We start from the raw sequence: 19,337 nt of genomic DNA on the forward strand, positions 1-19,337 counted from the left end.
CACTTTGGGAATATGCGAGATAGATGCTACACAGCCTGCTATCTGTGATCCTCATGATTGAATACTAAACAGCCTCCTGGAAACTGCTGGTGGACGACAGTAAAAGCTTCCTGAGCTTCTTGCCAAGAGTGAAAGCAATCAGATGAGGGCCTTCATCTTCAGCTCCTGCGTGTTTTGGCAGGGAGGTGTAAAGGAAGAACAGGGTGGCGGAGAACCAAACCCCATTCTTTGCAAAAACATTGGCATTTCTGCATTTGTTTTCTGCACACTATTGCTTTTGCGAGGCAGATTTGTTTTGCATTTCACACAGAGCAAATACGCTGAAATACACAAACGCGCTGGAGGATTCCTTGCATTTAGCCAGCACAGTTTGCTTGGAAATCTCAATCCAGAATATCCAGAAACTAACCAAAGCAACATGCAAAGCCGTCAGATGCGGCATTCCCAGGCTTTGTGTGAATGTGCAGTGCTAACCTTTGGCAGTCTCGCTGTGCTCAGCCTTAAAAAGGAGCAGAAACGTGAGGGTGCTTGTCCCTGGGCCAAGGGCCACTGGGCCAGCGCAGCATGCCCTGGGGGAAGCCGAAGCGCAGAGAAATCCAGAAGCTGCTGAGGGGACAAGGGAGGATTCGAGGCCCTGTGGCAGCAAAAGGCCAGCTCGGGTTGGCTCCTCAGAAGTTGGTTTTAGCTCATTTTGAGTGATGCCTTGCTGCGGGAGGCTCTGTGAGCATGGGTGTGAGCGGCTAGTGTGCAACGCACGGCTGGATGTATAAGGGCAGGAAATCATCTGGACGTCAGCGCAGACAACACCGCTGGCATTCCCACACGTCCGTTGTCATGAATTCCTGCCCCGCGGTGCCCGTAAACACCATTGTGCTGTTCATCTGCCGCATTTGCAGCAGCAGCAGCAGGGAGATTTCCCCTGAAATGGATTGCTGACCCAGCGGCCGGCCGGACAATGCAGCGAGCACGGCACAAAGCCCGCCTTCCAGAAGGCCGTCGCACAAAGCCGAAAGCCCCATCCGAGCCCCAACCTGCTGGGCTCGGCACATCCCTCCCGCCAGTGCGGGGCTGGCGGCGGGGCTGAGTGGGCCGCAGCAGCAGCATGCCCTTGCCGAGGCGCCGGTCGTCCTTCTTGGGGCAGCAGCCCCCTGCCTCCGCAACGGAGAGCGCGGCGGGGCCCGGGCGCCGCGTGAGCGTGGGGGGCCTGTCGAGACCCCCCGGCGTCTACGTGGGCTCCGTGCCCACCGGAGGAGTGAGCAGCTTGGGCACCCGCGTGTCCCGCCGAGCCCTGGGCATCAGCAGCGTCTTCCTCCAGGGCTTGCGCAGCTCCTGCTCTGCCGTGCCCCTGGCTGCGGGGCTGGAGAAGGGCAGGGCGCTCTCCTACGAGAGCCTGAACGGCAGCCTGGTGGAGTACATCGAGAAGGTGCGAGCCCTCGAGCAGGTCAACATGGAGCTGGAGGAGCACATCCGAGTCTACCTGGACAAGAAATCCTCCAGCGTGGGCAGCTGGGGAGCGCTGCGGGAGAGCTGGGAGGCCATCTACCACCAGGTGAGCGCGGGCGGTGGCGGGGGCACGGGGGGCCCTGAGCAGCGAGGGTGGGTGCTGATGAGAAGCCAGGCTGATCTCGGCACGCGGCGCCCCAGACGGAGGGTTTTAAATCTATCTTCATGATAATTAGCGTTATCATTTCACAGTGTGGCGTGGAAAATGCCTATTAAGTAGGAGAATTGCCTGAGGCATCCTGTGTGTGGGGGCGATTGAGATGCACCCCACGGCACCATAGTCTGCTCTGATTAAAATGGGTGATTTTTTAATTTTTTTTCCTTAGCTGAGGTTATTACGCCAAGCATCAAAATTATTAAAAGAAAACTGCTAGGACTGAATTAGTTTATCCATCAACATGATATCATTACAAGCATGGTGTGTTTTTTTTTAATTAGCAATTCAGATTTTTACATTATTCCCTCGTTTGCTTAATCACATTTTCAAAAGCTCTATTTATTTAAAAATACTAATTACGTGGCTACAAATGAGTGCCTCCTTCCCTTCCAGTTGTGGCCGCCCCACCGCCCCTTGCTCCCCGCTCTCCGTGCAGCGCAGGCTGCATGTTCCTGGGGGGGCTCTAAAGGAAAGCATTTACCATGGGGGTGCCAAGTGGTGTCCGCATCGCCGTCGTAGACGAGCAACAAGCCCAGAAGGACCACATCCCCCCGGTTCCTTTTGCTGGGAGGATGAAGGAGCTGAAAGCAGCAAGGCTTTGCGTGCTGCTGTCCTGCAAGAAATGCCATCGGAGTGTCCTCAGGAGGCCTGAAAGTCAGCTTTAAGTTCCCCGAGACAGTTCTGTGTTATGCCATGGGCTGACCACAGCGTTACCTCTGGCTTCAGAAAGAGGGCGTGTTTTTAGGGGGCTGCAAATTTAGGGCAGTGTGCACCTAGAGTGCCGCAAATTGGCTGAGCCCCACACACCATGGGATGAACTGCTGTGCAGAGCTCACGCCAGCAGAAATGCCCAGTTTAGCACCGACTTTTAAAGTTGCTCTCTTATTATGTTGATAAATGACATTGCTGCCTCTAATCCTATAAAGCTTGCTGCAGGGACTGGCTCCTGAAGGCAAAGGGCCCTCTGAATCTGGGGTGCTTGCAAAAAGCAACAGCCTCGAAGCTACCTGGCTGATGCTGGCGGGGGCTTCGGCCTGAGGGGGGGTTAAAGCTTCCCAGGCAGCAGCCCCCTGCTCCTCAGAGGAGTGTCCCCGTGAAACCTCTCCTGTGAAGCCTCCAGGGGCAATTGGCTAAGAACCTAGTTGTTCAATAATTTTTCATTCAAACTGTTTTCCCTTGAACCTTTCTCTGTATCATCATCCTGGCAACTTTCCACTACCTCCCTTGCTTACAAGCAGCTCATGCTGAGGTCTGATTGAATACTGGGAGCACCAAACTCAACCACCAAGTGTCACGACTTCACCTCTGTATCCAGCATTGCCTTTTGCAGGTATTTAGGAAGAGAAATCTTTACACTGGGACACTAAAAGATAGTACAGAAAGAAAGAAAAAGCAGCCCACAGGTTTAGCACAACAGCCCCTGGAAATAATAATAATAATAATAATAATAATAATAATAATAATCATGATGTTTCTATGCAAAGCCACAGACCAAGAAACCTCTCTAAATAAGTATTTGAGAGAGCCGGAGCTGCAGTGCATCTCCTGCTGCACGGACCCGTGCAGGGAAGCGGGAGCCCTCTGGGGGACAAATCCTGCAGCTACTGCAGCGACAGCAGAGCCTGGGTCTGGCCACAATACTTCAAGTGGCAGTGAGTGGATCCGAGAGCACGAGCGGAGGGTCCCTGGGGGAAAGCCCCCTGTCAGAGCTGTTATGGAGAGGGGTCGCTGGCAGAGAGCTGCGAGGGGAAGCCACCATCCAGGCTGCAGCACTGACTGTCAGTCCAGGCAGCTGGCATTTAGCAGAGCAGGTGTATGGACACTAACTGGGACAGGCACGAAGGAGGAGGATTTTTTTGCAGGAAGAAGGTGAAATGAGAAATCCTTGCTGAGAGCAATTCATGTGACAGAAATATAAATGAATCTCTTTCTGTCCCGGTCACACTCCTTTCCTCCAGTTTTCACACCAGTCTTCTTATGGGAAACGCAAAAGAGATTTACATGTCTAATCAAACGTGCCTCTTCCACAAAAAATGGAGGCTGTTTGCAATGATAATCCTTCCTGGGGAGCAGTGCAGCACCTGGGAAAACTGGGGAGAGGAGAGGAGAGCAGAACAAAGCAGAGCAGAGCAGAGGAGTTAGCTCAGCCTCCATGGCCATTCAGCTATGGATGTGTGGGAGACACAGAGACAGAGAGACTTATCACAGACAAAGTAGGAGAAGGAATAAATGTCTGGGACCAGTTTCATCACCACTCTGACTCCCATGCATAGCTGGGAAAACATCAAAGATCACTAGAGTTTTCCGCAGGGATGCTTTTATTTGCTCCTGGCCCTCCTGTTGGCGTTTACTCGATGTCAGTACTAGGTGTGGAGAATACACGGGGCTGACAGCCCGAGCAACCACTGCGTTTGGGCGTGCTCCCAGTAATGCCTTTGCTGTGGGACCAGCAGAGCCCCCATGCAGGAGGCTCTCCTGCCCTGACACCGTGCCAGCATCGTGTGCAATGTGCTGCAATGCAACACAGTGCACTTTTATTGTCCGTGATATTTCTTGGAGAGCCAGGCATCTTTCTGATGCAATCCCAACTGCTCATAAAATATTAGACATATAAATGAAATCCCAGTTTCCTGGAGGCAGCAGGAATCAGCAGAGGACACATCAATCTTCCCAGCCTCCATCCAGGTACTACTTCTCCCAAGGTGATGCAACAAATGCCACTCTTTCTATCCTCATGTTTTTGTCCTTTGGGCTCTGAGAATAGATCCACCAGGGAAAGGATGACCAAAAGCATTATGAGTTTACTGCTTGGCATCCAAGCAGGAGTATGGGGGGGGGTCACTTGCCTTTAGTCTGGTTTAGCTGTAAATGAAGATGTGTTGGAGAAAATGGTCTGATATAAACCATTTATTCCAGCATATGGAAGGAAAGACTAGACCAGGATCTTCTGTTCTTTTTCCATGAAGGCATCATTTGTGAAATTAAAAGCCCAAATGATTTTCCATTACATGAATAATTAAGCCATGAGACTCATTATCACAGGACACACCTGAGGCCATGAACTGAGAAGCAACCAGAAAGGGATCAGGCATTTGTACAAACAGCAAAACTATACAAAGCTATCAGTAAAGCACAGCTAACAATTTGAAAGGCACAGTAAATCGTGCATTTCCAAATTTGGTCAGATGTCTGCTAAAAATCAAAAGTTTTGATAAACCAGGGCTAAGTACATCCCATAAGTGTCTATATCACATCCCACTTGAGCAAGGATGGAGTCCGCAAACCCTATTGAAGCACCTGGTTTTCCTTGTTGCCAGACCTCACCCAGTAAATGGCCCAGTGCACTGATGCAACCTGAAGTTTCTTTGAAAATAAGATTTTTTTGCTAAAAGTTGAAGTTGTGTTTTCATGTCCATGAAGGTACAATGAAGTCAAAGAAAAGTCCTGAGGCTTTCTAGTTGTTTTGTATTACAAATATTCAGTGTTAATTTGAGTTGGAAAAAATAAATAAATAAAACGCACCATGTTCTGAAGGTGTGTGCATCACAGATCCGAGCGTAGAAAGGCAACATGTGGCTTAAAGGAGCTATTATTAGGAATAGGATTAGCACTTCTGTAATACTTGCCATCTTGGCAGTTCAAAACGCCCCGTGAGCATCAGTGCGTGAAGCCTCCCCGCAGCACCACGAGGCAGCACGGCGCTGCTCTCGGCGTTGCAGATGGAGCAGACAATGCCCGGTGAGGCTGCCCGCAGCTCTGCGAGCCCTCGCACATCCCCTGAGCACAAAGAAGGCTGTTTCCTTAACTGCTGTGTTGCGTGTTTTATTACGTGTGTCAGCAAAGTGGCTACGGATCGGCCTCACTAATACTGGTGTCTTTGGATCCAGCTGTTGATTATTAGGAGAATTAAATCAAACAAAAGAGCCGCTAGATGGGAGTCTTACATCTCTTCTTTTTAAGCCTGAAACAGGGCTTTCGCAGCTTGTGTAAATTAGAGAGAATTTCTCAGGAAACCTGATTTCTAGGTAGAAAGTATGGTGTAATATTCCTCCAGGTTCATTGCTGTATTTAAATTGTACACAGCTCATTTCTGCTAATTTCAGCTGTGCCTGCCATCTTCTGAAACCTTCTAGATATTAGTCTTTTTATACCTTTGTTACTTCTGTGGCACAATTCAGGTTTGTGTCCGGTCTTGGAAAGCCCCGGACTTGGCCACGGAACATCTGGCACCGGCTGCAGGTTCATCAGGAGGGCTGCTTGTTGCCTGCTGGAGAGGGTCGGAGGTAACCTGACCAGTTACCCCAAATGCTTCAATAAAACCACAAGCTTACTACTAAAAAGCACTTTTAAGAAACAGTTTGCCTTCACATAAAGGCAGAAACAGTCAGAGGAAAACAACTAGCTCATCCCTGCTCCCGCTTCCGTTGCAGAGCAAAAGCCGTTTTGCACTGAACTCAACTTCTCAACCTAGCGATAAACATCTCTCTGAATTGCACTGTATAGCTCACAGAATTTAATGCTATTTTTGCTCAGGTGATGTTCCCAATTTCCTCAAAGGCTTTCATTTTCCTCAGACGTTTGACCAGGTATTGCAGCCGCGTGGGCTCACTGCTGGAGGCAAATGGACCTGTTTTGGCAGGCCAGGGCAAATTGCGAGGCAGCATTTTCCCTGAGTTGAGCAAGGGAAAAAAAATAAAAGCTTTTGTGAAGATCCATACTTGTATGAGTGGCCGCAGGGAGACAAAATACAGTAATTTCTGTAGAAACTAAGGAAAAAAATAAATAAATCCCAGATTAAATTTTCTAAAATTGAAGGAAAAAAAAATCAGTGTATGGGTCAAAGAACTGCCTCTACCCCCACGATGCTGCCATGTGATAACTTGAAGTCATTTCTCCATCTTTCAGGAGAAAGTCAGATCCTGCAAGGGGATCCGAGGGGACACGGCAGCCCTGAAATGCCCCAGAAAGGAGCGCCTGGGGCCAGGGAGGTGGGTCAGTGCTAGTCAAGGGAGTCTGCAACAAAGCAGGGAGAAGGAGATAAGGTGTTGAGTGCTGCTCTGTGTGCAAGAGGGCACGGAAAGGCCTTGTGTGCCCATGTATGGGCCTGGCTGGTATGCCACAAGGCACCAACTCTTTGCCCACACCTGTGGCTTTCGTAACATCTCTGACTCCTGCATGTGCTCTGCACTCTGAAGGTTTCTCATTCCCAAACTGAGGCTTTTTTTGGCCATTGGTGGCATTCACAGGGTTCCTCTCCTCTATCTAGATGCTATTTTCATGACACATGTTGGAACTGGCAGTCTTTGAGATGGCCTGGCCCTCTGTCATATCAGTTGGAAGTGGCCAGTAAATCCCAGAGTTATGAAGGAAAAATTGGCAGCCCATGCAATAGGGTGAGCTGTTTCCTCTGGAAGCCAGGCTAAGTTGCAGCTGGTAGGAGTGGGCCTCCAACCATGGGCCACCAGCCATGGCCGCCTTTTCCTGCTGTTTCTAACAGTAGGTATAAAATAAGCAAATCATTTCTTTTCCTCTAGTTCCTCCTCAGATTTAAGCAATGTGGAGTGCTATTAAATTCACGATCCTTTATGAACTTCTGGATGCGGGGAATAGGTTTTTCTTCCAGCTCTCTCCCAGTCCATGAGTTTGTAAGACATTTAGGGCAGCGAGCCATTTTTTGTGAGGATCGATGTTAATTTCCACACACAAACACTCCAGCCTTGCATTTCCCCCTCCACCCCTGCACTGAGCAGCAGGCCAAAGAGCAGGTAGGCGGCCCACACTCAGGCAACGATCCCCGTTGTGGTACTTGGGATGACTTGTCTGGACGCAGCCTTGATGCCTCCATGCTGCACGGCCTGTTTCACCTTGGGAGAGCGCAGTGCTTCGGGGGATTTGCAATCCCATTTAGTAGCAGACTTAATTATCCAAAGAAAGATTTCTACATCGAGAACCCTCCTGGCCCACGTAGAAAGCTGCTCCTATTCATGTGGTGGTTTGGTTTCCACCACAGACCTCCACGGTTATCTCCTGGAAAAGGCAGACGAGGTGTTTGTTTACGCAGCCTGTCGTGGTCCCACAGGCTCCTCTAACACCGTGCAGCGTCCTGCACGCAGCCCACCCTTGGTCCTCCCACTACCGCCCTTGTCAGATGGACACCTCTCTTGTAGGTGAGGACTTGAGGTGCAGACATGGTGTCTGCACATCCTGGTGTGCCGAGTTTGTACGGGGAGCATTTCCAGCTGGGCCCCAGCTCCAGCTTGCAACCCAAGCGTATGCCCAGCCCTGAGAGCTCAGCCCCACGCACCACCTCGGCACTTCCACCTTCAGGTTGGGTTCAGCTCCTCCAGCGCAAAGCAGGGACCTCAGGGTGGCTGGGCCCAGGGAGCCCCCAGCCAGGTATTTGCTCTAACTCCAGTACCAAATTGGGCATTTCTTTGTTCACCTGCACAGCGCAGTGCACATCTGCCTCCAGGGCAGGCTGTGGTCTTTTTTTACCTTTTTAATCATTTTATATAATCCCAACAGGCTGCTGTGTCACAAGCCTTTCAGGTTTGATTCCCCCTCAAGTGCCTCCTGGGGATTAAAGATACACCAAAGAATTGTAGCAATGATATTACAGTCTTATTTGCACAATCTCTCCAAAGCATTTCCCATTCAGTGTAATAATCTTTGAAGAATGCCTGCTTCCCAGGTCTCATATCTATCGCAAGAGCTTACGCGATCCCACCAGAGAACAAAAACAGCGCTCTGGGAGCTGAGGACTGCTCACCCGAGGCACCAAATATCCCTTGGCTCATGGAGGAGGATGACCCTGAGGAGCACTGCTGATATGGGAAGTAGAATAGGAACTGCATAAGTGTTGCTTAAACCGTACCTAGAAACTATAAGTGGGACTTAAATGCTGAACGTACCTTATGTGCAGTAATGAATTTTACCCCTTGTGACCAGCTGACAGTCGGGATAAATGTGTTTCCACAAGAAGATGAATGCTCAGGAGCAATGAACAGTGTGATGAAAAATTGCAGCCTATTTGCAGACAATTTGTGAATTGATATGTACAAAATTCAGTGATTAAATTACCTGGTATGAGTCACATGAACGGCCTTAGGCTAAAAGATTATTTTCAGAATCAGAGCTATTTATCTGCTGAAGATAGATGGACCGTGCAGGCAGCGCCTGTGCCGAGTCCTAATTGCTTGAGCTCTGTTGTCTCTCCCTTGCAGGTGGGTGAAGCGGTCCTTGAAAACGCCCGTCTCATGCTGCACACCGAGAACATTCAAGCCTGTGCTGAAGACTTTAAAGACAGGTAGTCCTGTGGTGGCACCTGGCTGCCTGGTTTCTCTGAAACTTTGCCTTGGCAACTGCTTACTCGATAGGGGAGTGATGCTTAGTGAACACTGGGTTCATTGGGAATACTGAGTGAGGGTTGCTCTAACATCGCAAAGTAACTGCCATGCTACCATTGCTTTGGAACACATTTTTAAGAGTAATATTTAATAATTTATTAATACGTAATATTAGTCTGATAGATGGACATTGATCTCTTACTGGGAGGTCAGTATTCATTCAAATTTGGGTTGATATTTTATAAAGGCAAACATTCATGTGATTTTTAGTTTCAATTTTCAGTGCTGCAAAAGTGGTTTCAGAAGTGGTAGTCGTTCTTCTGCAGTACCTGAAAAGCAGACACTGCATCACTGCAAACCTCACTGTGGAAACATCCGATAAGAAAAGAGGAATGGGCTGCACTGATTTTCCTTGTCTTTACTGAGAGAAATGAACAGCGAAAGATCCTAAATTGATAAGCTACTTCTGAAGTCTTTCTGTTTGCAAAGCATAATATTTATGTACATGAGTACATGAAGTTCTTTAAGCTTTATTCGCAAGGTCTGACCCGTCTAGCTTGTACTTATAATGGTCTTGATCATTTACCAATAGTTTTATGTAAGATCTGATACAAAAAAAAATTTGAACAAATTGATTTTTATTTCCTATGATTTTTGTCATCCCTTAAACTTCTGTTCCCCTCTCTGGTATTATTTTACTTAATCACATCAAAACGTGTTAGTCATGTTCTTACGTTTGCCTTTTATTCCAGAAAGGTACAGCTCTGAGCTACTCATTTTGGTGCTTTCCATCCCATAAGCCGCACTCATATTTTAAGTGGTTCAAAAAAAAAAAAACACTCTAAAAATGTCCACCGACTTGTACAAGCAGTTTACACAACAACGTTAAATGAATCCACCACATAGTAAAAGCTCCTGGTGCTCCCTGGGACCAGCTTCCCCTTTCCCTTGCTGCTGAATTCCCAGCAACAAAGGTGGCTATCAAAGGGCAGAGCGCAGGAATTGTTTCACAAAGCTGGCTCCCGTCTAACCCAGGAGCCAGCCACAGTTTCAAGGGACAAACCACCTGCTCCCTGAGCAAGGTCTTGGCTCCACAAGCAGCTGCCACCTGATGCCAGTTTGTGTTTGCGCTGTGGAATAGTGATGAAATTAGAAATGTCCATACCATTATTATGCAGTATATCCTGATGGTTTGAAAGCACAGCAGGGAGGGAGCAGGAAGCAGCAGCAGCTGAAGAATTCACACTGAAGTCTGAGGAAGGGAAAAATCCACACGTATTCATCTGGTACATAAATACCAGACCTGGCAGGAGACCACGTGCCCCTCCGTGCTTATTCAGCAGCGCTATCAGTCTGATACTGCCACACCACAGGCTGACAGCCTGGCCAGTTTTATTAGGCTCCAAGTTAATGACAAGGTACTTGAGGCAGTGGAATTGAAGTACATCGAGACAAGGTGAGGGCAGAGTACATCGCATGTGTTTCTGTGCCTCTGTCTGGGACATGAGAGCTAATTAGCAAAATGCTGTCATTTAGAAAAAATGCAAGTTTTTCTTGCTGAGCCATGCTTATCTGCTTTTATCTCTCTGCAGGTATGAAAATGAGCAGCCATTCAGAAAGGCAGTGGAAGATGAAATTAATTCCCTTTATAAAGTGATTGATGATGCTAATTTAACTAAAATGGATCTGGAGAGTCAGATAGAAAGCATGAAAGAAGAGCTGACTTTGCTGTCAAAGAATCATGAAGAAGTAAGTCCAGGCCTGTGACACTGCAGAGCTGATGTGTGCCTGCTTCATGCGGTGGGTGTAGTGCGTCTGGCAGAGCAAGCATTGAAAAGCTGCACCTGCCATGTCTGGATGGGGAGAAACTTCTTCTTTCTCTCTTCTCTGTTAATTTAAAGTGCTAACCTTTGAGGCAAATTATGTACATGTAAGTTTTAACTCTTTCTTGTCTGATAAATATGACGTGGAAGAGATGTTGTCACTTCATATCTTGCTGGACACCACAACTTATTCATGGGGCTGGACAGTCTGTATGCGGAAATCCCAACAGTGAGAGGTCTGATTCTCAGCCACAGAGCTGCAGAGAGAAAACTCCTGTGTGGGGATCCACCTCCGGCCGCACTGACACTGAGCATTAACTGGGTTCAGCTGACCAAGCTGCTTGGTTCCCAAAACTGAGCCTCCCCTGAGCAATGCATCACTGAAGCAAGCCGCAGGGACAGGCAGCTGGAAGAGGACCACCTCATTAGCCAGTTTTGCAATACATTACTCATTACATTCACCTGCCCTATTTGCATGAAGGTGGTTTATTCTCTTCAGCCTGGGTTTCAGGATCTGACCCAGATCTTCACTGATGGGACCACAGTTACGCAGCTGCTATTTATCTACTGACACCTCTAAAGGAGAGATTGAACTGGGATGTTTCATGGAATTGAGGAGCTCTCTCTTACATTTCTTATAGATGATTTTTCCAAATGCAACATCTGAGCAACACTGGCAGGCATGTAGAGAGAGACTCGGCCTGCCAAGATAAAGCTTCATCTGCTCCCTACTTTGACGTAACTAGTGGCTTCAGGTCCACTGCAAGTCAGGAGGAAGATGGAAGTTGTTTTAGATACGAAGGAAAACATAGAAAATAGAGAGAAACATGCATGGTCCTCTTTAAACCTCCATGTATGCAATGTTTCCTGTGAAACTGGCAAAGTTGCCATTGATGCTGTCCTCTGCCTGTACATTTGGCATAAATAGAATAACAGCTTCCCCACCACTCCCCTCGCGCCACATTTAGCCAGTGCAGAGCCTGTGCAGGGTGGAAGGATGCTCCCCATCGGGATCATCTGGGTGCTCATGGGGCCAGCCCAGCACAGACCTGCTTTTCCCATGGCAGTGGCACCAGAGGAGGCTGATCAACAGAAGTACAACAGAATAGAGGCTGGAAGCAGCTATTGCAATTGCTCCATCTGATCTCTGGCACAATAAAGTCCCAAGGACTTTCCTGAGCTAATTCAAACCTTTCTTGCCTCCAGTGTCACCACTAGGAAATCCACATCAAGTCCTTCTGAATCTTTTGCATGCTCTGAGTGATGACTTTGAACAGCACATTTTGAGGTTTCCATTCCTCCAGGTTCCTGTTCACATACACTTGCCCAGTAGGTGCATGTCTACATTGCTGCAGCAGACAGGCAGGGACCAGGGTTTGACTTGCTGTGAGCTCTTACAGTTCCTTGACCAGAGGTCCATGCTGTACCTTTGCTAGCAATACAGCTGTGGCACATTTGGATCCAGGCGTGCAGTGTGCGTGTGCCAGGCTCTGACTGCTGGAGAAGCTGGCCGCTTGGAGTAGCTGCTGTAGGCAGCATCCTGCTGCAGGGCTCCAGCCTCCTTCCACCAAGGGGGAAACCATGTCCTGTGCCCAGTGCTACGGCACCCACTGCAAGACTCCCCGTGCACAGGCACAGCAAATCTGTATCCACACAAGAAACTCTCCAGTGCACTAAAAAGTCCCTCTGAAGCTACCATTCAGTTGTCCATTTCCCTTTTTCTTAACGCCCGTTATTTTTGTTCAAGGATGTGAAGGTATTGTACAAACAGCTTGCTGGATCTCAGCTGGAAGAACTCGATGTTCCCCTGGGAAGTGGCCTGGACAACATACTGGAAAAAATCAGAATCCACTGGGAGAGAGACATAGAAAAGAATCGTGCTGAGACGGGTGCCCTGCTCCGTACCAAGGTAAGCGCGGACACCAGCCTCCATAACTCACTCCAGCATTAGGGAATTTGAAGCAAGCACAAAATCTGCCTAATACTCTGTATTAACTTGGAGGGTTGTATTTTGTTTAACAAAAAAATATTGTCAAAATCTAAAGGATTTTGGTCCAAGTCCATTGAAAAATACTCTCATAAATATCAGTGATTTTCTTGGGATGCATAGAGTTAAGCAGCAGTGGAAATGGCCCCACTGATATCACAGGTATCTGTGGGAGACTTCTAAGGGCTCTGAAATGTTGTCTACAAAAAATGAACTTAATCAGTTGATACCTCCCATGCAGGATGAGCCACAGCTGTTACCCTACTTACCAGGGCCATTCCTCCTCTGGAGAATTTACAGGGACCCATAAATCAAAAGGGCAAAATACATTGTTCTACACTAATTATATAGCTATGTGTTCCTTGTGGGTTTCTCCTTGAAATTGTTTCCTTTGGCAGCAGTGGGAAAACTGGATATTAATCTGGAAATGAAAAGCGATGATAACAGACGTTCCCTTTGAAAGTTGCCTCCTTTCCTGATGCTGAGTCTAAAACAACCCTTTACTGCAGCTTTTCTTCTGTCACGAAGGATCACTCATTCTCCAGGCTGGTTGAAGTATTTTTGCAGAGCTGAAGCATTAAGTTCACGATCCTGTGTTTTAGTAGCCATCTCATTCTGAGTTGGCTATTATGGCAGAGCATGGCACACCACATCAGCTGTGCTACAGAAATATTTAGCAAAGACACAGCCCCATCTGCCCCATGGTACAGAGTTACTGTGGGAGGAATAGGGACTAGTAAAGCCAAGCAGCAAGAAGAAAAGCAAAAAATATGTTTGCAAATATATATGCAATCTCTGGGTAGCTGTTTTCTTTCAAAATACAGAAGAAAAATCCCGTGTCAACAGCGATAACAGTCAAAGTGGGGACGCTTTACTGTCCTAGTTATTCCTCCTCCTGTGCAAACACTCGCTTCACAACTTTGTTCTTCCTATTTCTTTCATACCTCCAATATCTGCTCTTTCAGCTGCTCACAGATATCATGTGAGCGAGGAGAGAAAACTGCCAGCTTATCCTGACCATTTGATCCCACTGTTGTGTTTTTGACTGTGGCCAACACCAGATGTGGCAGAGAAACTCCAGTAGGCAGACATAACCTAGCCAGTCCCTACTTGGCCACCTTGCAGCTCTTATTAGTTAGGGATTAGTTTGAGTTGCATTTGGTTTGGTTTCTTTTTTTAATGGGAAGAAGAACCAGGATATCACACATTTCTGGGAAGATCAGTTCTGGTTCTGAGCAGGTCCTGGTACAACATCCTAGGGTTGGTTGGTTTTGTTTGTTGTTTTTTTTTTGATCCCCAAATGAAACCTAGATGATGCAGTTTTGTAGCACTCATAGGTTTGTACCTCATACAGATCTATACAGATTGTTACTGTTTATACAGATCACAAGTGTTATGCTAATTATGTCCAGCCCGTTTTCCACCAAAGCGTGTGGCCTTCTGCCATCCCGTGTTGCTGAGTCGCACCATTTGGGCATCCACATGGTGACAAATTTGTCCTTGCTCCCTCATCACAGGAGGGAGAGCAGTTCTCTCCTCTCCTTTGCTCTTCATTACTACTTTCTTCAGTCTCTCTTTGTGAGTTTTCCGTGGTTCCTAATATTTTAATTTCCTTTCTCTGTACGCAGTCTTTGGCACTGCTGTGACCAGTTGAGACCAAGGTATTTCAAATTACGTCCTAGCACTGGCTTAGATGTCAGAGCAGAATTTTCATTATTTTCTGACCAATTCCTTGCCTCATTTTCTTTTCCTTCTGACTAGACTTGCAATCATGGGTAGATTTTTCATGGGCACCAAACATAGCAATTTATATTCATACCTAATGGGGTTTTACATGCGATTTCTTAGGTGAATAAGTAACCGTAAAACTCCAGTCCACTGTTTTCAGATCTGCAAGTATTTGTCTGTAATGCACATTTTTTTTCCTTGAATTGATGCAGTGATTTAAACCCTTGTAAGGCATGCAAGCTAATTTTTTTTCCTGAAACAGGCTTTACTTTGCATTAAACTACATAGATGTCCACTTAGTGGCACAGAGCTCTTCATTCATGTTGTTTGATTCCACACATCCACCTCTGCTCATTACTAATCTGTACTGTTTTCTGTCACCCATAAATCTTTCTAGTTCATGATTCATCCACAGGGCAGTAAACCTTAAGGCACCACACTGTTAAACTTCTGTCGTAATGAAGCTAGACCTTAACCCTCCTCTTCATGTCCAGTCTCTTGACCAGCTGTTGATCCAAAGAAATGCTCTGCCCTGAGCACACAAGTACACAGCTTCTTTTCTCACTCCTTACGTTAGATCTCACAAAAGGTTTTGAAAATCTTGTGGATTATGTCAGTTGTTTCTCCCTCCTCCACCGCTTTGCTAACACATTCCCAGAGCAGTTAAGAGATTAACAAAGCCCATTTCCCTATGCAGATATCAAGCTGATCAGATGTTGGCATTCTATCCCTAATCATCCTTTAATGGTCTTGATTTCATTAAAGAGAGATTAACAAGAGATTCTGTGCTCTTGTACAATGCCTGGCTCAGAACTGCACAGATATGCTTGAAATCCACATATTCTTAAGAAATTCAGGCACTAAAAAGCTAAAGATTTGGGGTGATTTCATCCTCTGCCTCTGTTAATCCAGCTGTTTGTGTGCACCACGATTCAGTAAAGCCTTTCCTCGTGGAGTGTCTCAGGAAGAGGAAGAGCAGGGCCCCCAGAGAGCACCAGCTGCCCCGTGAAGAGGGCACAAACATTATGTCTGCACTTCTCTGCAGAAGGAACCCCAAAAAAGGAGGCCAAATTTCATGCCCAGCAGCACCCTCCTCATGGACTCTTTGAGGTGACGCAATTGGTAATCCTGGAAGGAGGACGGGGAAACCTTGTGTGCACCAAAATCTTTACAGCTCATCCAGTGCACACTCACTTGCTGTGCCATCCTCGGTATTTAGGGTCTGATGGGCCACTTCCATCTACTCCATCTGCCTGTTGTGCCATTGACATCACCAACATTAGGAAGCTGTAAGAGTTTAGGACACCTCCTGAAGGAGCCCCAGCATCACACGTGGTGAGGGGAAGGCGGATTGATAGATAGCGTTTGGGTCACTATAAGGTAAACGTGAACAAGCAATGCAAGGCTTCATGTAATGTGTGTAGGCTGTAAATTTAGATGAAAAGTCATCCTTCCTGCCCTAAGTATTTACAGCCCTAGTACCATCATAATGTGCAGACTACAATCTCAACACAATTATTTGATCTTACCTTTAAAATAAAAGAATGCATGATCAGAAAAGCAGGACAGGACCAAGATTAATGTTCAGGGTGGAATAGAAGTATTATACATAGTTTAACTTCACTGTCAACCAGGAGAAAAAATATAGGATTTGACTGAAGAATCGTATTAGCTAGAGAGCCCAGAGCTCTGGCCTGAAAATGTTGATCTCAGCCCTCATTAAAAGTATAGAAATTTTATTTTTACTAAAGTATATTTTCCTTTGGCTATTTTCAAGGAGCCTGAACTGAACATATATAAAAAATAACAAGCAACAAGAGCATGAAGTTGCATAGGATTCTTAATTCAATTAACAGAAATCATTTTTTCTGCCCTATGTGATATGACTTCTCTCATTCATAGAACCCCATGTGAAAAAGCATGGTGTGAATACTTGAAATCAAATGGGCTAAATGAAAACAACTTTTAAAATATGTTATAGTATAGCTACAAAGAAAAGCAAAATTACAGCAATGTTTTCTTTTTGTAGGTCATTTTAAACATACTAGTAGAAATGCTGAATAGCTTTTGTCGACATAGATAAAATATGTGCATTTACATGTGTAAGCCATTTTACAGTAGGTGCATAGAAGAGCAGATAACTTTGACGCTAGTAAGTATCCAAACCATTCAACCGAAGAATTTAATATATAGCAATCAAACTCAAAATCAGAATTGCCACAAACTGTGAAAATATTAACCGTCATTTTGGTGTGTAAGGAAACTAAAGCATAATTTGAGTGCGCTGTGATGACAGCCATAAACTTGTACCAGCAACAGGCTGAAGCAACAGCTGCAGTGCGAAGCCAGGAGGAAGAACTGGTGGAGGGCCTCAGAACCGAGTTCCATGAAACTGCCTGCAAAATACAGAGCTTGCAGGCCGAAACTGAATCCTTGAGAACCTTGGTAAGTAACATCGGTTTTGAATGGGTATCTTCTGTGTGAATTCATCGTGCCTTCTGAAGAGAGCATGCCCATCTTGGGGTGCAGAGTTGAGAATAAATTGTTTTTTTTCCAGTGGATATTGTTCCCAGAGATGCCAGACATTTCTGAGCTCTCCTTGATCGATGTGGTAGACTAAATGTACCTCATTTGAAAACTGAGCCCCAAATTTCAATTATCTTCAATGTCTTCATACTCACTTGATTAATAAATTTCACTGAGATTGCTGTGTGGGTTGTATTCTACAGCATAGAATAGAGTAGTTGAGTTGGAAGGGACTTTCAAAGATCATCACGTCCAACTGCCTGACTTCTTCAGGGCTAACCAGAAGTTAAAGCCCGTCACTGGGGGCATTGTCTAAATGCCTCTTGGACACTGATAGGCGTGGGGCATCAACCACCCTGCTAGGAGCCTGGGACCAAACTGGTTCGACCTTTGTAATGATAATAAACATTTTCCAAAGTGTCTAGAGAAAGGAGATCTCATATTAAATCGTAGTCAATGAAGATATTGGCCAAACCTGGATAAATATTACTCTGAAGCATATGAAAACAATGTTTTAATGTCTACTGTCCTGGCCTTACAGAAGAGGGGTCTGGAGAACTCCTTATACGATGCCAAGCACTGGCATGACATCGAACTGCAGAACCTAGGCTCTGTCATTTCCAAGCTGGAGGCAGAGATTGCAGAAATCAAAGCAGAAACTGAGCAGCAGCAGCAGGATCGTGAAAATCTGCTGACCAACAAGCAACAGCTGGAGAAAGACATTGCTGCATATCACTGCCTTCTGGATGGAGAGCAAAGCAGGTACTTGTTATCGAAAACAAGCGTGCCGTGAGAAGGGAGAAGTGCTCTCTGAGAAGGAGTTGTGGCCGTGGGGGTGGTTCTTGTGTTTCTTAAGGCTGGGTGCTAGCTGCTTAGGTTTGGAGAAGCTGCCAAGGGGGAACACCCCAAATCTGTGCTGAGATTCCTGATGTATTGGAGAGGGCTGCTTTCCTGCACTGCCCCAAAAGGACAAGGTTTGGGAGTACAGCAGTGGGTCTATCTGCCTCACTTCCCTGAAGACTTGGGATCTGAGATTAAAAAACTACTGCAGCATCTGGGGGCTACACCAGGGGCTGCAAAGCACCCATGCCCTTGTTTCTTACCTTGGCTATGTTATGCCTTCCCTCCTCCTCCCGCTGTCCAGTCAAAATATTACAGCTGTCATCCTGGGGAAGCTCCCTTTCTCAGCACACAAGTTGCTCATGAAGCCTGAGAACAGAACGTGGTGCACTGACTGTGCCTTTTGTGAAGAAACATAACTCAGACTCAGTGTTTGTCCTCTGGGAATAACCTCTAAACTCAGTTGACGTGGTCGGGTTGCTTGATTGTTGTTTTTTCAAGATCCTCAATCACTGTTAGTTATGGAACTTTTGGAAATCTGATCCACAGATCTTGACTTGTTCTCTGCTTAGGTCAGGGTGAAAGTTTGTACTCACATAGAAATTTAAAAAAACAAAAAGACCAAGTATACCAGATTTGCTTTCTGCTGCACAGTCAGGTCCTGCTGAAGTTGATGAGGTCTCACCAGCAGAACTGAAGATAGTACTCGGTTCAGCACTTTTCCTATTTGTAGTAGTGATCAATTTTATTTTTAACTTTCAGCTGATTATGAAATTCCCAGCCCACAGAAGACCATTGCCATTCAAAGCAAAAGAAGATGTCACTGCTAAGTATGTTCATGGAAGCTAAAAACCCATCAAAGCAGCCTGCTTTACTCAGTTTGATTCAACAGTTGAAGTAGGTTGTAGCTTGAACAACTTTATTAGACCCTCTTCATGTAATTGCTTTGCTTAAAGATTTCAATTTACTCATGTTGTTAAAATTATAATAAAAATAAAGAATATCAGCTTTTTTGTTTGTCTTTTCTTTCTTTCAGTATTTTTCATGATAGCTGAGGGGAGCTACAGTAATAGCATAGGACCTTCACTTTCCAGCAAGTAAACATTCTTTTTTGGTATAAATTCATTAAGACTGAACTACTCCTCCACTGTGCAAACAGCACTAATGGCAAGTGCTCTGCTGTGTCACAAGACCAGCAGCTCATTAGCGCGAAACGTAATTCAAATAAGGATAAAGCAGTTAAACTTAAATGACATCAACTTGATGCAATTAATTTTGCAATAAGTAAGTCAGCAAAAGCAGTAATGCAAACACCCCAGCAGCACTCAGCAAACATATTTTAACTCTAGACTAAACTTTTGGAAAAGCTGAAGGTGAAGGAGAGCGACAGCAGTTCTGTCTGCTGCCTAGGTCACATCCTTTTAACA

General features: G+C 46.1%; 1 protein-coding gene across 1 annotated transcript; it reads left to right on the forward strand.

Moving 5' to 3' along the window:
• Positions 1-1,099: 1,099 nt before the first annotated feature.
• On the forward strand, positions 1,100-18,291 carry BFSP2 (beaded filament structural protein 2). The gene is made up of 6 exons (XM_035549884.1): positions 1,100-1,549; positions 8,884-8,966; positions 10,599-10,755; positions 12,577-12,738; positions 16,858-16,989; positions 17,612-18,291. Exons 1-6 carry the CDS (start codon positions 1,103-1,105, stop codon positions 17,861-17,863), a joined length of 1,233 nt encoding a protein of 410 aa, XP_035405777.1. The 5' UTR covers positions 1,100-1,102; the 3' UTR covers positions 17,864-18,291.
• Positions 18,292-19,337: the final 1,046 nt, after the last annotated feature.

This window comes from Cygnus atratus, chromosome 2, assembly GCF_013377495.2.
Source record: "Cygnus atratus isolate AKBS03 ecotype Queensland, Australia chromosome 2, CAtr_DNAZoo_HiC_assembly, whole genome shotgun sequence".
NCBI lineage: Eukaryota > Metazoa > Chordata > Aves > Anseriformes > Anatidae > Cygnus > Cygnus atratus.